General features: G+C 41.7%; 1 protein-coding gene across 6 annotated transcripts in view; it reads right to left on the bottom strand.

Moving 5' to 3' along the window:
- DCLK1 (doublecortin like kinase 1) overlaps positions 1-21,873 on the bottom strand; it is a 373,078-nt gene extending 351,205 nt beyond the window's left edge. For all 6 annotated transcript variants that reach the window (XM_021713540.1, XM_008060373.2, XM_008060372.2 and 3 more), the window contains exons 1-2: positions 21,477-21,873; positions 7,866-8,212 (exon numbers count right to left, since the gene is read on the bottom strand). In XM_021713540.1, coding sequence (XP_021569215.1) covers positions 7,866-8,212; positions 21,477-21,852 — 723 coding nt within the window. In that variant the 5' untranslated portion in view covers positions 21,853-21,873. The remainder of the gene's footprint in view (positions 1-7,865; positions 8,213-21,476) is intronic.
- Positions 21,874-23,798: the final 1,925 nt, after the last annotated feature.

Raw genomic sequence — 23,798 nt, 5'->3', positions numbered from 1 at the left:
TCGAACCCGCGGGCTCAGGCAATCCACTCACCTCAGCCTCCCAAAGGCGCGGGATTACAGGCTGAGCCACCGAGCCCGGCTGACAAGCCGACTTTAAAGTCCAAGTTCTTTCCATCACTCCAGCATGCTTCCAGCAGATAGAGGAGACTCATAGGCCAAGTCAGAGCTCCCAGCCATCACAGAAGCAGCAGAAACAACCACTAGCAAGCAATTCCAAAGCCAGTAGACTTGTACAAGTCCCCAAAATATGGCCAGGCACAGTGGCTCACGTCTGTCATCCCAGCACTTTGGGAAGCTGAGGCAAGAGGATTGTTTGAGTCTAGGAGTTTGAGACCAGCCTGGGTAACACAGTGAGACCCTGTCTCTACCAAAAAAATGAGAAAATTAACCAGACATGGTAGTGCATGCCTGTAGTCTCAGCAACTCAGGAGGCTGAGATAAGAGGATCAACCGAGCCCAGAAAGCCAAGGCTGCAGTGAGTAACAAGAGTGAGACCCTGACTTAAAAAAAAAAAAGTCCCTAGAATGTCCTCAGCATACTACAGGAAGGACTTTAGGGAACTTATCTTCAGTGCTGCAGTGGAACACTGAGGGAACGCAGAATTCATTTTTACAGCAAATTAGAATTCAATTTACAGAAAACTGACTTTTGCTGAAACGAATCTAAGCCTTAAAATACACATCACTGCAGGCACCCAAAATTGATTACATTCTTAGAGGAGTTCAGATTGGAAGAAAAGGATTTTACTCTTCCCAATTGGAAGGAATTTATATCTACATAAGGACAGGTGTAGCTCATAAATCCTGAATATCGACCACAGATACGGAACCTAAAATAGCACATTCTATTCTGAACATTTTAATTCTTTAAGTGAAGTGTCATAACAATTTCTAAATTTCTTTTTCTTTGAAATCAGTTATTTCCATCAATTCACAGCTCTAATAAATCATGAGGATGGTTTAACATGTGCTCTGAGCTTTTGTTAAAAATGTTAATTTCACATTTTAATATATAAGCTAAATTACTTGTATCAACTGGCCTTTTTACACCATTGCAACTAAAAAATGTTACATTCATTTTTACAACACATATAATGTACCAAATCATAACAGTACACAATCTTAATACCAAGAAGGAAGAGTTTTAATATGTTTGCAAAAGTTAATTAGAGCTATCACAGAATAGTTATATTAATAAAAAAGGAAAAATGCCACTAACAGCTACAGAAAATCTCCTTTTCCATTACAGCCAAATCCTATCAGATTCTAAATTTCTTACGGCATTAGGAAGCTTCTGGTTCCTGTGCTCACCAGTTGCTATAGCCAAGGTCAGATGTCAACAGCAATGTATACCTTTTTTATTTTAACTTATAAGAGGAAGTTCTAAGTTCTCTAAACTCAAGGCAGTTCAAATTATTTTTACTTCATATTAAAGTCAGATAACAAAAACCAAAAGGAAAAAAGTAAAGACCATTTTCTGATCCCTGATTCATATGTTACTATTAATCTCATCATTACTATTTCTGAATTTCAATAAAACTCCCATACTAACCACCTAAAATAAATGGCTGCAATTATGACTCATTTACAAGCATCTTTTGAGCTTTATGTTTACAACAGGCAATGGGGATTCAAAATTAAAAGATACAGAGAAGATACAGTACCAAATTAATTTATCAACAGCTACTGGGATGTCCTCAACATGACAACCAAGATGCCTATTCTCGGGGGTTACCATCTAAATCAGTTTATGTGTTCCCTTTCTACAGCTGAGTGATTCCTAGTGTTTTCCATATTAGGAAATCAATAAATTGTTTTGAGGACTACACTCTAACCTTTCTTCTCTTATCCAAATTCCTAAAAGGCTTGGGGAGTCATGCCTGATGAAGACTCTTTATTACCGTATTACTCTTTACACTGAAGTTTGTTTGCCAACCAGACTCTGTCATAACATCACACAACGATAAAGACAGAAATCAAAGTACTTTATGACCTTGCAAAGCCACATCTGGGGAACTCCCAGACTCTGGGCAACTTGTAAGACACTAATCTATTCTCTCTGAAGTCTGCCCCACTTTATAGGACTTCACCTACGTATCAAGAAACCTGGAGTTTTTCTGCCTGTGTATCTCAACAAGACATCCCTCTATTGATTTCCAAAATGTCTTAGCTAGAAACTATAAATGCCAGTCAAGAAATCTTTGACTCCACCTACAACCCATAAGTCCCTGCTTGGAGAGGTCCCACCTTCCCAGGATGAACCAATGTAAATCTCACATGTATTGATTTATGGCTTTTTAAAAATCATCTACCTACCTAAAATGTATATAACCAAACTGCAATTCAACTGCCCAAATACATGCTCTCAAGACTTCTGGGGTCTGTGTCCCAGGCCTGGTCACTTACATTTGGCTCAGAATAAGCCTCTTAAAGCATATTTGGCTGAACTTGGAATTTTTGCCTTGTCAGTTTGTTCCTTCCAGCATGCTGGCTGTAGTTTTTAGAAAATGTACGGCCTATGTGTCATGTCTGCAAGATAAAAATATAACTTATCTGAGTTTTTCCTCTACTATGAAAGTATGCTGCAGTGTTGCACAGATCTTCAATGTCAAAGAGTAGCTGAGATGGGAATATGCATCTATTTTCCACTTAAAGAGCAACCTAGTTTATCACTGCTGCATTTCAATGGGAAGGGGGCATCATTGGGAAGGACCTGGTCTACGATCTTTATGGTATAAATTACCTGCTTATGCACTCGCTATTCTGAGTTCGCTGTTCTATGTTTCTAAGGAAGGATTCAAGAAACACAGATTTAGCAGATTTAACAGCTCAATGCCAGCCAGATTTGCTTTTCCATAAAAGGAGTCAGGAGTTATGCAAGGGTAACTTTGTAGCATATCTGGTAACTTTGGGGCTTATTTTAATCACTTAAAAAATAGTCATATTCCAAATGGCCTCTGGGAGTAGCCACTTGGCAGGGTGAGTGAAAAAAGAATCCACAGCAAAGCCCCAACACCCTCTTGCCCCGTTCCAAACTCTGGATGTTGAGGCTTTGTTGTGGGCTCTTAAATCCCGCAAATCTTACCCTTGAATATGGAGACAGGGGGCGTGATTTCTTTTTCTTTTTCTTTTTTTTTTTTTAATCGGGGTCTCATTCTGTCTCTCAGGCTGAAGTGCAGTGGCACAAACATTGCAGTCTTAACCTTCTGGGTTAAGGTGATCCTTCCGCCTCAGTCTCCCGAGTAGCTGGGACTACAGGTGCATATCACCATGCTCAGCTAATTTTTAGATTTTCTTCGTAGAGGTCTCTCTGTGTTGCCCAGGCTGGTCTTGAATTCCTGGACTCAAGTGATCCTCTTTCCTTGGCCTCCCAAAATGCTGGAATTACAGGCATGAGCCACCACTTCCAGCAGGGGATGTGACTTTAACCATCAGCTAGAAAACACCCTCTTGCCGGGCTCGGTGGCTCAGCCTGTAATTCCGCACCTTTGGGAGGCTGAGGTGAGTGGATTGCCTGAGCCCACGAGTTTGAGACCCGCCTGGCAGCAAGACCTCATCTCTACAATAAATAAAAAAATCAGCTGGGTGTGGTAGCACATGCCTGTAATTCTGGCTACTCAGAAAGCTGAGGCAGAAGGATCGCCAGAGCCCAGCAGGCAAGGCTGCGGTGGCCGGGAGTGGCCACTATACTCCAGTCTGGGCGACAGAGTGAGACTCCAACTCAAAAAAAAAAAAAAGAAAAAAGAAAACCCTCTTTTCTTCTCCAGAAGCCCTTAATCAAGGTACAGGTAGAAAATACATCGGTGAAAAAAAGGCACGGTGAGTGCTTTACTGGACTCCCCAGCCATGCCAGTAAAGTGCGTGGTGACATGGTGAGCAGTCACCCTGAAACCTAAGGAAGAGGAGGGAGGGTTATGGCAACCTTTTACCTGAAGCTTCAGTGCCTCTGAAACCACTGAAAAGGGTTTCCTCCTACATAGGCTGCTCATCTTGGCCTAATGCAGCTTCCTGCAAAATCTCTTCTAGAGGGTGCAGCATTTCCAACATGTTGACTTCCCATCTATCTCTGCCTAAAAGCCACAAGAAACTACTGTGTGATGAACTCTTCGGTTAGGGCTTAACACAAACCCAAGAGGCAACTGAGCAAGGAGTCACGGTAGAAAGAAGCAAGAACAGGATGTGCTCCGTGCCCTGCAGTGACTGTTTCCTCTGGGTAGCACCTGAAACAGCAAGCTAGGATTTTCATGGTGTCACTGTCAAAAATCCTAGCATCAACAGTTTCCACCCCCTGGATACATCTGCAGGATCTGCAGGCTACCTGGAAGCCATTTGAAAGCCATCCTGCTTGCTTATCTCTCCTACCCCCATTTACTCAAAGCACTCAAGGTATTCATTTTTAAAACAATTCCATTCTCTCTCTCTCTCTCCCTCTCTCCCTCTTTCTCTCTTTCTTTTTAAGGCAGGGTCTTGCTGTGTTGCCCAGGCTGCAGTGCAGAAGTGTGATCATAGCTCATTGAAGCCAGACTTCCCGGGTTCAAGTGATCCTCCTCCCTCAGACTCCTGAGTCGCTGGGACTAAAGATGCACACCACCATGCTGCTCACTTTCGTCTTTTTTTTTTTTTGGTAGAAATGGGATCTCGTTATGTCACCCAGGCTGTTCTTGAACTTCTGGCCTCAAGCAATCCTCCCATTTTAGCCTCCCAAAGTGCTGGGACTGCAGGCATGAGCCACCACGCCCAGCCCAACTCCATTTTCTCAATTTAAAAAAAGTATAGATTTAAATACTTTATTGGACATTGGAGTTCCCATATTGTTTATGGAGCTGATGTGAGGACTCAGTTAAACAAGTAAAAACAAACAAACAACAACAACAACAAAACAGAGATAGGACAAGTGATCTTAGGGGGACATCCTGCTGACAGCATGCGGATCCCAACGTCACCAAGGGTAAGATGGTGGTGGCACAGATCATCATTCCACAGGATGGCTGGGAAGAAAGTGCTTTATCCTCAGCGGCTTATCAGGCCTCTGTCTCTGCCAGGGCGGTCAAACAACTCTATGTAACAAACTGCTTACTGGGCAGATTTCTCTTTTGAGCTGAAACTATTCTAAAGACTCCCGGGGACCATGAGGAAGCATCTTTGTTCCCAATGGGAACCCAAGCAATAAGTCTTTATGTTTGTTCTACTTTATCATCCAAATCCTCTGCAGTTTTCCCCTGCACCTGCTATGAAGAGAACATGCCAACCACAGAGGAGCCGCCACAGCGGCAAACTGATGGCTTGACACACACAACAACACAAAAACAGTTGAATGCAACAGTCAGCAGAATGACTGCAGGAGAAAAGCCCTGAGCAGAAGTCTTTCAGATCATCTGCCTTGGACAAATGGCTCCCTTGACCATGCTTTCGCAGCCCATTTACATCTGTCTGGCGCCTGAATATAATCTGCCGTGGTGCAGAGGTTACCAGCACGAGCTCTGGAGCCAGACGGGTTCGAAGCCCCACTCCGTCACGTACGGCTGTGTGGTCTTGGGCATGTTTTTAACACACTCATGCCTTAGTATCCTAATCTGTTCAATGGAGATGATAACCAAGCTGTCATGAGGACTAAACGTGCTAATACATGTAAAGCACTTAGAACAATGCTCAAGAAGGCTGTCACCATTACAGTCCAAAATTGCTTTCACATGCATTATCACAGTTTATCCATAAGCATGCTGTAAAACAGAGGTGACCATTTTATCCACGTCTTACAGATGAGAATAAGGAGGCACTGTTAAGCGTTTTGCTAAAATCATAATTTGTGGCTCAGCCAAGACTTGAATCCTGATCTTTTGACATTAAAACTGGGATACTTTCCTAAAACATGGGATTATTTACATGTAAACCATAGCAAATCAGTCATTGTAAAAGACTGACACTTGATAAGTTCAGAAAGGAAGAAAACAAAAGAGAACATAATACCTATTCGAGAAACTCATTCCTGGAGAAGACAAAATTAAATGATCAGCTGATGGCAGACTTTGGCCAAAGTAGTTAAAGTGGATTTTTAGATTCAGTGGGTGGCGATTTGGAACTCCCAGAATTCTAAAGTGAGGGGGAAAGAGGAAGAATCATCAATATGTATTCTTTATTCTAAATTTTACTTTTTATGAAAATAGACTCTCATCTTGAGAAAACTCAATACATGAAATGCAAAAGTGCAAGATGGTTGGGTAATCCATTAGAAATAGAACCAGTAGAAAAAGAACAGCCTTAAATGTCTACATGTGAAGCTTACCATATTATCGCTACTATAATTCACAGACCAGCAGTGGACTTTCTGGTCACTGATATACTGATGACATTCAGACCACAGCCTCTTTGACTGGAAGATTATGAATCTCATGCCTCGGAATCCTTACTTACATGGTACTTAGGGCAAGTGATATTAGACAAGCAAAAGACTGATAAATATAGATGAACAACTGGTGTATTTTCTTCCTTGCTAATGGATTTTATAATTTAGAGCATTTTGAATGTAGAGGCATTCTTTCATGACTAACAACCTTTCTAGAATTAGCATCGATTTTTAATTGATAAACTTTAAGTTTAAGAATGTTTCTGTTTAACAGGATCAAACTTTTAACTTAGGAATTTAGTTTTGATTTTAATATGTGCTATCCATGCAGGCCAAATTATTCCTCAAAAAATTTTTAAAGCATTTTGATAGAGCCACATTAAAAACTAATTTCGCTGGGCGCGGTGGCTCAAGCCTGTCATCCCAGCACTTTCGGAGGCAGAGGCGAGAGGATTGCATGAGTACAGGGATTCGAGACCAGTCTGGCAACTTGGTGAGACCTTGTCTCTACAATAAATCAAAAAATTAGCTGGGCGTGATGGCGCGCACCTGTGGTTCCAGCTACTTGGAAGGCTAAGGTGGAATCCAGCAGGTGGAGGCTGTGTTAGCCATGAGCGTGCCACTGCACTCCAGCCTGAGCAACAGAGTGAGACTCCTATACACACACACACACACACACACACACACACACACACACACTAAATTTCAAACAAAGATTATATGTTAAAAATTATAATGTTAAACAAAAAGACAATGGTAAACTCTGAATGATTAGCACATTACACTGACATTTAATCAACTTTGTTTGCTTTTATTCAGTTCACTGTCAGGATTCTGTCAAATCTTTACAGAAGTCCACCCAAGACACTGAAAGATAATGGTTGCTTTGGGTTCCTTTGACCAACTCACAATAAAATGTCCACCCATCCAAGTCAACTGATGTTCATTCCACAGCTAAAGAAAACTCCCTTTCATTGAAACTCTGGAGTTATGTTTTAAATATAAGATGCATTCTATTCTAGAAATATGTCCCTTAAAGCCACCCAGATGAAAATGTCAATCTTTAGATACATATTTTAAAATCTATAAAATTTAAATAAATCTCAGTAGTGAACGCTACTGAGACATAAAATCATAAAATACTATTTAGACCAAAGAAATGAGTTAGATTTTTCTCTACTCATCACAGCTTACCTCTGTATCTCAATCGTGCTTGAGGCTATAAGACATATGATAAAATTGAAAACAGATGACTGAAAAGAACCATAAAGTTAAATAATAACTAAAAAAATTAGAAATCCCTGAGTAATTATTTAATCTTCAAAGATAGTTTTTTTAAAATGTATTCCCATAAATAATCCTGCCCAACTCAAACCTTTGACTGGCCTGAGGTCAACAAGGACGTATTTGTTAACTAAATCACTGGGCTCCCCCAACAATTTGAGTGAAACCGACGCCTCAGGTCTCCAACTCCCTGACACTTGCCCAAAAGTCAAAGTCACACACCACAACAGCTCTCTTACCTGTTTCCCATCCAAGGTGTACAGGCGTTTCACCACCCCCGAGTCCAGTTTGATGGCATCAGTGATATCGGTAAGAACCTGCTCAAAGGAATGAGCCGTTTTCTTGTTCAGCAGAATCCTGACAGCTTTTCGTGGCTTCACCCCACTTCTGATGATGGTGACCAGCTTGGGCCGAATGAAATCCTTATTCTCACGCACCTCTGAAGGGCTCCCCTTGGCAGTGGCCAGCGAAGACACCGCCCGAGAAGCCGAGGTGGTCTTGACGTTCACCGACCAGTTGGGGTTCACGTTCTTGGTGTACTCCAGTTTCTTGAAGGGCTCTATTGAGCCACACACATAACTCTCTCCTATGGAAGAGAGAAACACATTTAAATTTACACTAAGATACACTCATTTCCTTTTTCCTCTTCATCCTCCACTTTTTCTTTTCTAGTTGGGGGGCAAGAGCTAGCGCTGACTTTTCAAAACATGGAGGCATGATTCATAATGACTGAAAAAGAAAGATTTCTGACTTCTAAGCTGGCTCTGTCGGCAATAGATGGGCATCCTGGGGTGTGGGCAATCATTATTTCTCCATTTCCTCATCCTCAGACTGGTGACAGAAAAATTGATATGCTTGAATAGACCTAAGAAAGGTATGAAGTTTAATTCAAAATAGAAAATATTCTTTGGAATTTTGGGATCTTTAAATTTGCAGAAAACTTCAAAACTGGAAGCACCTATATTTGCTACTTGAGATAATTCAAAAACTAAAAAAAAGTCGTGTAATTTGCAAACTTGATGACAGTTCATGCTAAACATTTTCTGAAGTCAAGTAAAATTCCAAAAGCAAGCAAAAAACAAAAAACAAAAAAACACCCTTCATTTTCTCCCATCTATATAGTGCCAACCACGGTGATCTTCACATACCATACAGTCAATTTATACTTTTTTGTTGTTTGAGTTAGGGTGTTGCTCTGTCACCCAGGCTGAAGTGCAGTGGTAGGATCACGGCTCACCTCAGCCTTAGCCTCCTAGGCTCAAGCACTTCTCTCATCTCAGTCACCCGAGTAGCTAGGACCACAGGTGTGCACCACTCCACCTGACTGTTTTGATTTTTTTTGTTTTTTATAGAGCTAAGATCTTGCTATGTTGTCCAGGCTGGTCTCAAACTCCTGGGCTCCAGCAATCCTGCTTTGGCTTCCCAGAATGCTGGGATCATAAGTGTGATCCACCATGTCAGGCCTTCAATTCAATTTTAAAAGAGTTCTACATACAGACTGTAGCTTCAAAAACTGCCTCTAAAATAAATATAGTTAAGTTATTATTAATAACTCCTTAACAGAGACTCTTTTAATGAAAATACTAAGACTACTAAGTACCTGTTAATCACATACAAAATTAAGTAAAACATATACCAAGAGAAGACAAATTGTAAAATGGCTGATTCTAGAGCATTTTTCATAAAGTTAAGTCAAAGCATCTTGAAATTAAAGATTTGATCATGGCTTTTTCCTGTGTGAATAGGTCTTTGTAACCAGGAATAGGTAAAACTACTTTAAAAGCCTTAATCATTGCAGGTAAAGTGACCAAGGCCTAATCTAACACAGCCCCCTTACTTTTACCCAAGTTCTTGTTTTATTAAGATTAAGAATTCACATAAAAACAACTGAACCAGGGTTTCAAAAACAAAAACAAAAAAGAACATATACATGACACTGAACATGTACAGATGGTAAGAGTTTAATGAAACCCCTATCTTCTCACCTGGCAAATTGTGACTTGTTCCAACCATGCCTTTCTCAGGATTTAAGTAAATTTCAAAAATACATACATGGATGCCACAATAACATTTTTGAAGGTTTTATGAGGGAGAACACAAATGTGATGGTAAGAAGAGATAATTGAAAATTAGGGTTCCAGACTTGGCCTTCCCAAGCACATGACCTTGGACAAGTTCCCTAGTTTTCTGGGCAATGGTTTATTCATTGGTAAAATGAAGTCTCACCAGGCTTTTATGAAGATCAAATCAGATAGTAGAGATCGATGTGATCTCAAATGCAAAACCGCTACAGGAGTGACAATGACCCAAGGTCATAGCACCCTGATCTGGTAGTAATCCTAAAAGAAACATTCAAAAAAAATTACAGGCCAGGTGTGGTGGCTCATGCCTATAATCCCAGCACTTTGGGAGGCTGAGGTGAGAGGACTGCCTGAGCCTGCAGGTTCAAGACTACCCTGGGCAACTTGGTGAGACCTCATCTCTACAATAAATCAAAAAAATTAGCTGGGCATGATGGCACGTGCCAGTAGTTCCAGCTACTTGGAAGGCCAAGGTGGAAGGATCACCCAAGCCCAGCAGGTCAAGGCTGTGGTGGCCGGGAGTGTGCCACTGCCCTCCAGCCTGGGTGCCAGAGTGAGACTCTGACTCAAAAAATAAAAAAAATTACTAGAACTCAGTAACCAGGTCTTACAGGATAAGGTGTCCATTGTTTCTGACTACATGGTTCCCAGTAGACATGACATTGGATCCCTCTCGATGCAAGAATGCCCCAAACGCTTTCCAACAAGACTTACATGGCCTGTGATTGAGCTGTCAAAGCCAACGTCTGTCAGAATTTGGTCCTAACTGAAGATATGCAATTGTCTGATTAGGTAAAAGTTTATATTCCAAGCTAAGAACTAACATCAAAACAAAAATACAGAGTGACTTAAGCTGGGTGCAGTGGCTCACACCTATAATCTCAACACTTTGGGAGGCTGAGGCAAGAGGACTGCCTGAGCCCACAGGTTCGAAACCAGCCTGGGTAACTTGGCAAGACCATGTCTCTACAATAAATCAAAAAATCAGCTAGGAATGGTGGTGTGTGCCTGTGCTTCCAGCTAGTAGGAAGACTGAGGCAAAAGGATCACCTGAGTCCAGCAGGTTGAGGCTGCAGTGGCTATGAGTATGCCACTGCACTCCAGCCTGGGTGACAGAATGAAAGTCCAATTCAAAAAATGTATATATAGAGGGAGTGAATTCCATTTCAACAAAGAAAACTTTTAAAAATAAACACTGAATTAGAAGAGAGAGGAGATTTAAAGAACATAACAACATGGAATAGGTTGGTTCAAAGAGAAAATAAACACTTTTTAAAACATTTTCTTAGATAAGGCACACGGAGCATTTTAAAAGCATGAAGAAGTCCTCTGATGATAACTTTGAGAAGTTACTTGCTGGTTTGGTCCAAGCAACAACCACCGATAAAAGTCAGCACTTAATCTGTGCCATAAGTGTGAGCCTCCTCTGCTTCAGTTACCAGATTTGAAGCCTGGAATGAGACTCTCAAGAAGGATGGGGACACCAATAAAGGAGGATGATAACTGTGCACAGAGGGAAGTGACGAGTGAAAGGAAGGAGAAGGAACAGCCACCAAAGCCAAGATCACAGTCATTTAGCGTCTACAACACCTTTCAGGAATTCAGGGAAAGCCCAGATGCGTTTCCTTATGCTGGCGTGTTTCCATTTGATTATGCAAGTAACTTTACAGTAAGTCTATTCGGCTCCACATTTTGACTACTTTTATTCAGACTTTAATTCTGAACTTCCCCCTACCATGAGAGATATAGCCCTTGCTTTTAATGCATGTACTAATATCATTGATAACTGTAAATTAACAAATGTGATTACTCTGAATGGGAAGAATACATAGTCTTGATTTGATCAAACAGCTTTGAGTATCCACTATTTAGTCTCTTTCTTAGTTGGGGACAGAGAGTTAAAGGATAAGTTGCAATCTTGTTTAGAGAATGGTTTATAGGTTGCATTTAGGTCCTGACTCAATGAATGTGCGTTAAGGGCCATTCAAAAATAACAAGAAAAAGTAAACTTATAATGACTACAGTATACTTCCTCTTATATACATCAAGCCACCGCAAAGGTCTTTTGGTGTAACTTCTACTACAGCAATGAAATAAAAGTTAATGTATCTTTAAAAAGGCATATATGAACAAAATAGCTCAAAATTTGCTTTGGAAGCTTTGCATTACTTATCAGAGGTGAACTTAAGTAAGGATGGCATAATTGCAAAGATCTTAGAGGTGGTACTGGAAATTACAAAGCATAATGATTTGCTGGGATTTTGTTTCAATTTGTTCAAGAAAAAAAAAAAATCCCATGATAAGATTAATTCTCCACTCAAACTGTAATACTCTGAATGACCAAGACACTCCAACAAATAGCAAAAACTGCAGAAATAGCATCTGCCTGAATAGCTGTGGCATTTGGAAAGGCCAAAAACTGTTTGCTTTTAACCAAAAAGACAGCTAAAGAAAACAAATTTTTGTTTTGTTTTTAAGTAAGGGAATAAAGCATGAAATTATGTTTGGAGCCAACCAATACTAAAATGTCAGAATATGGTAATTTCTTCCCTGAAATTAAGCATTTTCAGGAAGTTGGAGGGTGAAATAATTCTTATGTTAGCATATCAGATTATTTTTAAGATACTGAAGAGTCCATGTTTTTTATTTTGTTTTCGAAAAAATACCTATGTATTTTTAAATGATCATATTTGCCATTATTTTTCAAAGTATGGACATAAATTTTCTCTAACAAGGTTTTATTATTTTAATAGTCTGTAAAGTTAATTCCACTTTGCCATTAGTTCCTACTATGAAGTTAGAATATCTTCACCTAAAATGAATTCAATAGGCACGACTGAAAACTTCTGGAAATGTGCTCCCTGATTGACTGGGCCTGTGGTGTGTCAGCTATAAAAGTGTTCTTCCACAAGACTACATATTGGAGGATTTCAGAATTTGTCCTGCTTCCCCTTACTGCCAGAGTTTTTCCGTTGGCTAAGAGTGTGACTTGTAAATTCCAGTTCTACATGACTGGTCTTCGTTCTGAAAATGACCTCATACCCACCCTTCAGATTCCTAGAGCTGGCTGGTACCTCCTTCAGGTTTGTTTCCTTTAAGATCACAATGTAATATATTCAAAAGTATCTTAAGGGAAGGATATCTGTAATATACTTCATTTTTCCAGAGTATAAACTCTCTCACTGAAATCTTTGGCAATTAAATTTCACTATTGTGAGTTATGGCAAACTCTAAGAAAGACTCAAATATGTACTGAAACCTCTGAAACTAAACTGAGTTAAATTACATGAAAGATTATTTATAGGATAGAATACCCGTCAAGTGCCTTCTGGATATTACATTTCGTGAGCCAGCTCAGATACGTACAGCAACATTTCATAATCTACCTAGAAGTCGCTGGTTTAAGGCGATTTTGATAGTGCTATTATAGGCAAGAGAAAAGATTTCCCGAAGGTGCTTATGGGTCATTCTGCTATGGAAGTCTTTCAAAATCTAATAGTGCATAAAAATAAGCTTACAGAAAATAAATTTCAATGTGTAAGTCAGACCTGTGGAAAATGTCAACTTCTCATATCCAAAGCAACAGAAAAATAAGATGATATAAAGAAAAAAATGGAGAGATCTGAAGTTTTTGAAATTGAAAAGTAGAGAAACTAAAATAAAAAGGAAAAATAAACTGACAATCTATATAATATAACAATGGATTAATATAGTATGCATGGCTTATTATAATTTATAAAAATACAAGGTACTAAAATAGCAAATAATAAAACAAAATATAGAATACCCAGAAAAAAAGGGAAGATGTTCAAATAGTAAGCAGAGACATGCAAATTAAAGCAGATTTAAAACATATTATTGTGCTTTCTATAATAGCAACCAAAAATATTGAAAATAAAATAGTGTTGAGGTTGCAGCAACAAAATAATACAAAGTACCAAAATATATGACAAAGAATAAAAACACAATAAAGTATAAATACAAAACACAATGAAAGACATTAAATTAGTAATAATCCTTTTAAAAAGCAGAAGTGTTTGGAGCCATGGAAATACTTATATCTTCAACGCATTATCTCATTGTTGAAAATCTCTCCTGAGAAAATAACAGAACAAATAGCACAATTGTGACAAGTACATACAGCACTAGCAATGAAACCTAAACATTAAAAACAGCCTCCTAAGTCCTCAATAATTGATGTAAGACCGAAATCAGTCATTTTGAAAAGGAAAAAAAACCTAAGTCATGAGCCTGTCTTCAAATAGCTTAGAAAGCAAGAGGTACATATGAAAAGATTCCACCACAAGGCAGCAAGTGATAACTGCTAAATAAATGATCCAGGCAACCCTAAATCAGGGGGGAAAGAAACCACTTCCCACTTCCCACTGGGTTATCGATGAAGTGAGAATGGAATTCAAGCTGGCCTTGGGAGCAAGGGTAAGATTTCCATTGACAGAAAGAGAGGGGAGAGCATTCACAGGGTAAAAATACAATAATCATACACTCTACTGCACAGTACAGAGGGGATATTCTGTGAGATATTCACATATGTTTCTCAAAAAAGTAAAATAAAAATGGTTCCACGGGCAAACAAGTTAGATGAGACCATAGTAGGCATAAGTTCAGAGGTTTTTGTTTTTGTTTGGGGTGGGGGACGGTGGTTGTCTGATCTCACTTTGTCTCCCAGATTGGAGTTCAGTGGCACAATCACTGCTCACTATCGCCTTGACCTCCTGGGCTCAGGTGATCCTTTCACCTCAGCATCCCAAACAGTAGCTGGGACTACAGGTGCACACCACCATATCCAACTAATTTTTTTTTTTATTTTTCATAGAGACGAAATCTTGCTGTGTTGCCTGGGCTGATCTCAAACTCCTGGGCTCAAACAATCCTCCTGCCTCAGTCTCCCAAAGTGCTGGAATTGCAGGCAAGAGCCACCACTCCTGACCTGACGTCAGAGTTTTTATGCATGATCAGCCACGAGTGATAGAAAGGTCACTCTGACTACAGTGTGAAGAAAGGGCTGAAGGTGGGACGTGGGGTGGGGGGGACAGAGTCAAGATACCATCTGGAAAGCCACTCTCATGGACCAGGAGAGGAGCTGGAGAACTGAACACCCGTCATCTACTCTAAGGACAGAGGAGTGGATGCTATGAGGAGTACTTAGCAGACAAGGTCAGCCCAAATTGACAGTTGATGGGATGAAACTATGAGGCAATGAAGACATTGAAGTGATGACACCTAACATTCTCTTTGGGCCCACTTTCCCTGTACCACCATAGATACAATAAGAAGGGGAATTGGTATGGATGAGGCAGTAAGGAAGGAAATTAATTTGGTTGTGCACACATGAAGTTTGAAGTTCCAGTTAGCTGGAGATTTCTAGAAAGCTGTTGGATATACAGGTCTGGGATTTGGGGGGGAGATGCAGCTACAGAAATCGAAGAAGATGCTGCCCGAATCCAACTGGAAAAGGTGAAATCCAAAGCAAGAGCAGTATATAAACAGTGCCTAGAGAGGGAGACACTATTGGAAGGAATGAAGAGAAATCAGCTGCCTGGAGCCATGGACACTAAGGGGTAGTGAGAATGTGGCTGGGGGAGATGCAGACATCAGCACCCAATGCACCAAGTACAAAGGCAAAAATGAGGATTCCTACAAGAACTCTGGCTTGGCCCATAGCAGGCCACACATGGCCCCTGAAATGGCCACTTCAGATGAGTGGTGAAGCCGGACTACCTTCATGCTTGCATTTATCCATTCCTGCTCCCTTTCCTCTTTCTTCCAGAGATACGTGTTGAGTGCCTGCCACGGTCATGCTGGGCTGTGAGGACTCCACTGGTCCCCTAACTTCCAGAGACTTAGATGTAAAATAAGCAAGTGTATTGAAGTAGGATTGGAAGTAGAGAAGATAGAGATAGAAAACTCAGATGTGGACCATGTTCAGTACCAATGCCTGCCCTCCCTGTGGTGTCAGAGCAGATTATGACCTGCAGCCTAGCTAGTGCCTCTGTTGCCATGTCTGTCTAGGGGTGTGGAGACATCAAAACTTTCTGGGCACGTGGAAACCAAAAGCTAAGATTTAGTTATATCTTACAGGGATCACAGAAATCATCATTCCAGTTACTTTCTCAGTGTGAATGGGAAAGGTAAAGGGTTGCAGCAGGGACCAGGACTGTGGTGAAATGTTGATTTGGAGTCCATGGGACCTTTGGGGACATCGTCCTGTAGACTCAGAAACAGGAATCTAAATTTCTAGAGCAGAAATCAGGGTTGAAAGGTACATGAGGAAATTGCCCCTGGTTGTAACAAAAGAGTAAGAAACAAAGGGAACTTCAAAGAAAAAGAAAAGAAAAGAAAACTCAGATATTTCTTTTTATTGAAGAGCTTTGGGTTTGAGAGGTCAGGAAGATCAAGGTAAGAGTTGTTTAGATTATGAAAGATTTGCATATTTTAAGCTGAAGAGTAATGAGCGCAGAGAAGCCACTGGTAGAACAGGTTGTCATGTAGCAGAATCTATACTAACTCAAACTATCTTACCTGTAATCCTTACCGCCGTCCTATGAGATACATACTAGCATACCTCTTATCACAGAGTGCACTAAGGCACAATGACATAGGTAGCTTGTGCAAGATCACATGACAACCATAGCAAAGGTGGAACCATGATTCAAACACAGGTGGGCTGACTCCCATGGGCTTAACTGTGTTCTATGCATCCTCAGAGAAGAGCACCCATCTTGCCCTAAGACAAGAGATAAGGGAAGCCCAGAGCTGGGAGAACCCAAGAGAGCAGCTGAGCTGCAGCACTGAGTGTACCAACAAGTAAGAGAAGACGAAGCCAGAGCAGGAGGAAGGGGCAGGAGCGGAACTGCCAAGAAAAGCATGTTACAAATTACGGGCTGTGTGAGTAGTGCCCCTCCCCCCAAAAAACCGGAATTACCTTTTGGAGGGCGGGCCCCTTGTAGTAGAGGCATCCCCCTCTTGGTAAGTGTTCTAGGAACCCGTCAGCATCAGTGGACCAGATAGCGTTGTTGTGAGAGGCTGCATCAGGCTTCAGTGAATTTTTTTTGGAAATTCTTTCAGTGCATTTGCCCATTTCATGACGGGTGATTTGCACAAGCAACCTACCCACACCACAGTGAGTGTTCAGCAGTTTGTGACCAAAAACGGCATGACCCCCATGCCCCTTCCTCCCTATCCACCCGATCTAACCCCAAGTGACTTCTTTTTTGTTTGTTCCTCTGGATGATACAAGTCCTTAAAGGGAAACATTTTGCCCATGTGGAAGAGGTGAAACAAAAATGGCAGAAGCACTAAAAGGTATCAGAATCAATGAGTTCAAAAACTGTTTTGAGCAGTAGAAAAAGCATCTTGATAGGTGCATTGCATCAAACAGAGAGTACTTTGAAAGTGACTGAAGTTTAAACACGTAAGAATTAGTACACAAGTTTTTTAATAAATAAATTCCCGGTTTTTTGGTGCCCTCATGTATGTAGGTAGTTGGAATGTAGACGCTCCAAAGACAGGACAATGGAGATACCCATGTTTTAAAATATGACAAGTAAGGAGGGAAAAAAAGAAAATCATCATTAGGCCACTACAGTAATAGCTGCCATAGGCAAGATCCACCAATAAATACCCAAATTTTTAGGCAAAATCTCAAGGAGAAACAAGATATCTACATAGCCTCAAAGTTTCTCCCCAAATATTAATGACAAAGGGGAAAATCCTAACTCTGGAGAGAAGATAGCTGGCAGACACCACCTCAACCAACTGATGACAAGTAACCAACAAGACATATCAACATCATGAATCCCCTGAAACGATGCACTGAGAAGGACAAAACATCACTTCCTTCTGGCGAAAAATTCATAACACCCACCTAATCATCAGACAACCTCAAACTGAAGGACATTCCACAAAATAACTGAGCGGTGGTCTTCAAAACTGTCAAAGTCACTAGGGACAAGAAAAGACTGAAGAACTGTCACAGCTTGGAGGAGAGGAGGGACACGTGACAGCTAAAAGAAATGTGTGATCCTGGACCCAAAATCAAGCAAACAGACAAAGGACATCAGTGGGAAGACTGATGAAAGCCAAATAAAGCCTGCAGTTTAGCTACTGTATCCTACCAGTTAACTTCTTAGTTTTGCTTATTGTTCCACCCAGAAGACGACACATATATGTAGATTGTATCCTCGCGCTGAAAGGAATTATCCCTACCCTCTCACACCTACATTTTCACAAGATGCTAAAAGAAGGCCAAATCAGTCACTCAATCAGCATTCAGGATTTACATTGTATCTTTTTCCTAAGAGTTCAAAGGCTTTAAATGTTATACCCTCACTTATCCTCACAACATTTACATACCTACAGTAGAAAACAGATGGTACAAAATTGGGGAAAATGAGGTCAAGTCTCAAGATGAATCACTTGCAGAAATAGGCCTGCAATTCAAGTTTCCTTATTAAGCACCATGATTTTAAAAAAAAAGAAACATATTAAGGCCATTTGGAAAGCAAACAAGAGAGTCACCCTTGGTGTACTCGCAAGTGCATTGCATGTATGTGTATATATACATACGTGCAAAGGTAGACACACGTATGATCACGCACACATGCATACACATGTGCTAACTCATAATATATAATGTGTTCTCTTAGCCAACTCTGTCAACTTGCTTACACCAAACTTAGGCATAATAATCAGTATATACTAATGAAGCAGTGAAAATGACCATGATACTGTTATCAACAAATCGGTGCACATAGATCACTGCAATTCAGAATTTTTAGTTGCAATGTGTGATTCCGGAACAGCAACAAGAAAAGGACATAAGTGGGAAAACTGATAAAAGTGAGAAAGAACAAACTTAAAAAAAATAATTATGAGTCAAATACACTTGTCATTACACCAACTAAGAGCATTTAAAACTCAAACATCATCATATTGGAAGGGGAAATGAGAAGCTAATAACATGCATTGACATTCACATAAAATCAGTATGTAAAGTGAGAGATGGGAGTCTAATGATGAATATGAAGCAAGGGTTTGCATTTTAACAGACTAAGCAAAAATGTAATTGACAAAGAGGCGAGTCTAAATGAATTTCCAGCTATTTAAACACTAAGTGCAGCTGCATGCTAATTGTCAGTGTTATGAATTAGAAAAAAAAACTGTTGAAACTGTTGAAAGTTCAAAAAAAGAAATGCAGCCAACATTTGAACTCACACACTGTACTGAAGCTGCCATTCATTCCATGAGAAAAGGGTACTTTTTCCAAAAGGCAATTTTTGAACCTCAGAGTATCCGATCTGCAGTTACTTCATATGACCGGGTAACAAAAGGGACTTGGGAGTACATGAAGACATGAAAGTGATTCTGGGAGCAGCATCTTCCTTTCCTGGAATTAAGTCAAGATTTAAAACACTGGTTTTCAAGAAGAAGCTAACGCAATCATATTTCATGTAAACACCACTAATGGCAACAGGAACAACTGATGATTGTTAGCTAACTTTACACCAAACTATCTACCCTTCTGCTGTATCAAAAATGAACCCTCTGTATTACAACAAGCACAAGAGTGCCTTTTCTAGGAGTTGAATTCGCAGCATCTTCATGGCAGTTCAGAGCTCCAGCTCTGGCACCAGGCTTCCCGGGTTAAATCCTAACTACCATTTCTCGCTGTGTGCCTTTGAAAATAACATTGAACCACACTGTGCCTCCCTTTCCTCTTCACAGTATGTGGATAATGTTTCCCACCTCCTAGCATCATCGTGACAATCAGATGTATGCATATATGCAAGGATTCAACCAGTGCCTGGCCCATGCTCGATAAAACGGTGAGTGATCATTCTCATCAGTCACAGCAGCAATCCCTCAGGGCAGGCATTATTTTATTGCAAATGACAGGGACAAAGAAGATGGTGGCAAGCAAGCTACAGTTGTGCTGGTCCCTGGATCTGAGGGGAGGCCTGCCCTCTGCCACCTCCCACACCCTCATCTTGGTGGATGGGAGTCATGGGAAGAGTTCTGGCCACTTCTCACTTTCCCAATTCTGGCTGGGAAATTGACTGACATTACCTGCCCCCTTAGATGCAGCACAAGTGACTTTAGAACAGGGTGAGACATCAATCCCACGGCTGTGTTAGGACATGCTTTGAGCTCTTGACATATTTGCCCTACAACACTAACAACCCTCAGAGGATAGGCTGGTGACTGGTCGTGCACCTGACTTTGCACCTGAGCCTTTACCCAGAGCCCTTGGAATACACCATCAAATGTTTTCTTTATCCTTGTATTTCCCAAGGTCATGCAAAGGACAGGGCTTGAAAATCAAAGCTGATACAGTAAGATTTCATGTTCATTCTTCTCCTTTAATTTACTGGAAGTTCCAACCTCTGAATAGAAGGAAAACGGCCAAGTCTGCAGGCATCTTGGCAGAGTGACAAGTCACCAAGAAGGGATGTGAATTCCCACAAAATAAACACACCAAGTCCAGACTCCTCTGCATGCTCTCAAGCCCAGTCCTACTGTGACCAGGCTGGCATTCCTGCCAAGGATGCAGAGAAGCCAACAGAGAGAAGCCTTTGGCCTTGAATCACACACACTCTAGTGACAAAGCAAGACAGGAAGGCTCTATCAGTGTGCAGTCAGGGGAGAGCAGCCCCAAACTCCAAGGGGCCTGAAAGGGAGGCTTCCTGCTACCTGCACAAGAGAGCAAGGGAGTCACGAGGCATCCCCCCAGGACCCTGCTGGGGAGTAAAGAAGGACTCAAGAAACTCTTCCACATCTCTTTCCAGCCTGCCTTTCCCATGCTCCTTTGTGCCATGTACTCTTTCATCAGAGCCTTGAGTTCCCAGTCTCAGAAAAACCCACTCTCCAAAGAAGCTCTCCTATCCCCATTTACACCTCAGTTGGCATTTAATCCCAGGTACCTCTCTCCTTTTAATTTGATTATAGTTTCTAAGGCAATGAGAGGCTTTATGCCCTGCTCAAATGGGCTCAGTCCGGAGGCAAGTGTAGCCCAGAGTAGCTGACTTCTGCTTGCAAAAACACCAGTCCTCATCTGTGGATCCAACAATCCTATTTCCACATTAAATATCTGAAACAGATCATTACTATTACCCTACACTGAACTTAAAAAAATAAACAGAATGGATTAATTCCTTCATATCCTCAAATACCATAGAAAGGCAATAATCCTTTGAACTTAACAGGAAGCGTCACTGTGGAAAGTGTTGTCAGAAAGTCTAATTTTGGGTCCAGCATCACCATCTATCTTACCACATAGCCACAGACAGGTCGTAGGAATTTTCTGGGTCTCAGCCTCCAGAGATAAAATTAATGGGTTTGATGGCTATCTTAAGGTTCCTCTCAACTCTAAAAGCTCATGATCCTAGTCATTTTAAGTTCAAGTACTTTCAGACATCGAGATAGCAAAAGTTCAATTTGCATTTAGCAGTGACTATGAACTATGCAACCGAAGACATAAAAAACGGACTTTTGCAATTAACGTTGCACAGGTGTGAGAAAGGAAATAGAGAATGCTGCAGAGCTGGGACCTTCTTCTCTCAGCCCATTCCTAGAAGCTATCCGACTTAATGCCATCATGCTTTTTCTTTTTTAGACTCCCACCCAGCACACTCAGAGGTGTGAGCTTGGAATGGCCATGCATGCACCCACAGCAGGCAAGAGGGAGGCCAGACCACCATGGCAGTCTGGGAAGGGGCCTCCAGAGTCACGCGGGGCTACCTCTCCGCTCACCTTCCACCAGCTGGTCCAGGCTGGAGATCTTCCTAAGCCCATCGATGGTGTAGATGGTCCTCACTCCCTGCGGCAAGTTCACGTTATCCGACAGAGTTCGGGTCAGGTCCGCCAGCAGGGCCTCGAACGAGCGGAAGCGGTCTGGGGAGATGGCGTACACAATCCCTTTGAAGTATCGGTCTCCATTCCGATAGAAACGAACTTTCTTGGCCTTCTTCTCGGAGCTGAGCGTCTGCAGCGTGCGGGTGCGGTAGAAGCTGCAGTGGGCACTGTGTGTTGGGCTTGGCAGGCCATTCACCCGCGAGCCTCGACTGTACCTCTGCGCCTTGTCCCGCTCGTCAAAGTGCTCCAGTTCCATGTCTCTGCCGAAGGACATGATGGACTTCTAGTAGGACCTACAAGCCCCAGAAACAAAAGCAGACAGACATACCGCTATTATTTTAAGATCACGATTTGAGGGCCAGGGGTGGTGGCCCACGCCTGTGAACATTAGCGCTTTAGGAGGCCAAGGTGGGAGGGTCACTTGAGGCCAGGAGTTTGATGCCAGCCCGGACCACACAGCAAGACCCTATTTCTACAAAAAATGTCAAATAATTAGCAGTGCATGGTGGTGCATGCCTGGTGTCGTAGCGACTCAAGAGGCTGAGGTGAAAGGATTGCTTAAGCCCAGAAGTTGGAGGCTGCAATGAGCTATAACTGCATCACTACACTCCAGCCAAGGCAGCAGAGTAAGAACCTGTCTCTAAAAAACAAAACAAAACAAAAACAATGGGTCGTGCCTGTAATCCTACAACTTTGGGATACAGAGGTGAGAGGATTGCCTGAGTCCAGGGGTTCAAGAGCAGCCTGGGCAACTTGGTGAGAACTCTTCTCTAAAATAAATCAAGAAAAATTAGCCAGGCATGGTGGCGTGGCGCATGCCTGAAGTTCCAGCTACTTAGAAGGCTGAGGCGGAAGGATCGCCTGAACCCAGCAGGTCGAGGCCACGGTGGGTATGAGCATGCCACAACACTCCAGCCTGGGTAACAGAGTGAGACTCTGACTCAGAAAGAAAAAAACCCAAAAAAATAATGACTTGAAAGGTTTTGCTTTAGGACAGCCGAGTGGAAATACTGCTGTAATTGATGACATACTTAATATGAATTATCAAGTGGGACAGACAGAAAGAGGACAACGAAGAAACAGAAGAGGCAGCCACCAGTGGGAACAGAGCTTAGCAATCAACCACAGTTTGGGGAGAAACAGCTCCTAGACATCGACAGCCTACAAAGCATCAGGCTGCAAACAAACTATTATTTTCAATAGTCACAAAGACCTTTCAAAGCATCATCATCCCTTTTTACAGACAGAGAAACTGAGGCACAGAAAAATGTCTCCTAGATTGCTCCCAGTAGTCCAGTTAAGAAATGCTTGAGGCAGCCACTCCAACCAAGACTGCCTGACTCCAGAGAGCACCGCTCCTCTCAGGGCAGTGTGCTAATCCCGGTACTACTCAGTGCAAGCAGAAAGTCAGCTTTCTTATCATTATGCAGCCAAAGATAAGTAGCCGCGGTGGGCCAGGACACCAAGGAAGGGGGCAGGCAGCCTTTCACAGTCAGACCGCAGAAGCTTTTCGTAGGCCAGATGGAGAGCAAATTAAATCAATCCGTAGGTTGTACCAACTTAAGGAAGATCTTCCAACACATTCAATATTTTTAAGCACAAATTCCCCACACTTCGTTTACTTACATTGAGTGATTCAGATGAGATGAGTTAAAGAAGAAGCAGAGGAGGAGGAAGAAGAGGAGGAGGAAAAAACAGAAGAGAAGGAGGAGGAATAACAAGAAGAGAGGGAAAAAAATTACTTCTTCTTTAGAGGGGTTCACCCCTCCTTCTGCCGAGGCTCTTTCTGGCTTTATGGTTGAGAAATTCAAAGCCTAAAAATGTTGATTCAGACACTGGCTGTGTAATTTTGAGAAATCTACTTGATCAGTATCTTTACGCCTTGATCTCCTCACAAAATGAGACTAGTGTCTCCTTCGGAGTTAATATCAACTATTTAATAAATGGTCACACATGAAACCCACAGGATAGAGTCTGGCACAGGATAAGCATTCACTCTGTTAAGTAATAAAATCTGTTTTTCTGCTCTTGACCCTGAAAAGAACTAGTGGGAACAAAATCCCCCACTTCTGGCAAGGGAGGCACCTGGTGAGTTCCGGGATCTCTATCTCCTGACCTTCTGAAAGCCGCACCTGCACCCCTACAGTCCCCTTTACTTTCTGTGGGGCCCTGTCATCAAGCAAGCTGCCTGCGGGACCCGGCCATCCTTGCCAAGGGGTT

The sequence above is a fragment of the Carlito syrichta genome, unplaced genomic scaffold (genome assembly GCF_000164805.1).
Source record: "Carlito syrichta isolate Samal-C Ts95f unplaced genomic scaffold, Tarsius_syrichta-2.0.1 Scaffold304601, whole genome shotgun sequence".
Taxonomy (NCBI): Eukaryota; Metazoa; Chordata; class Mammalia; order Primates; family Tarsiidae; genus Carlito; species Carlito syrichta.
This window is presented reverse-complemented; position numbering and strand designations above follow the sequence as displayed.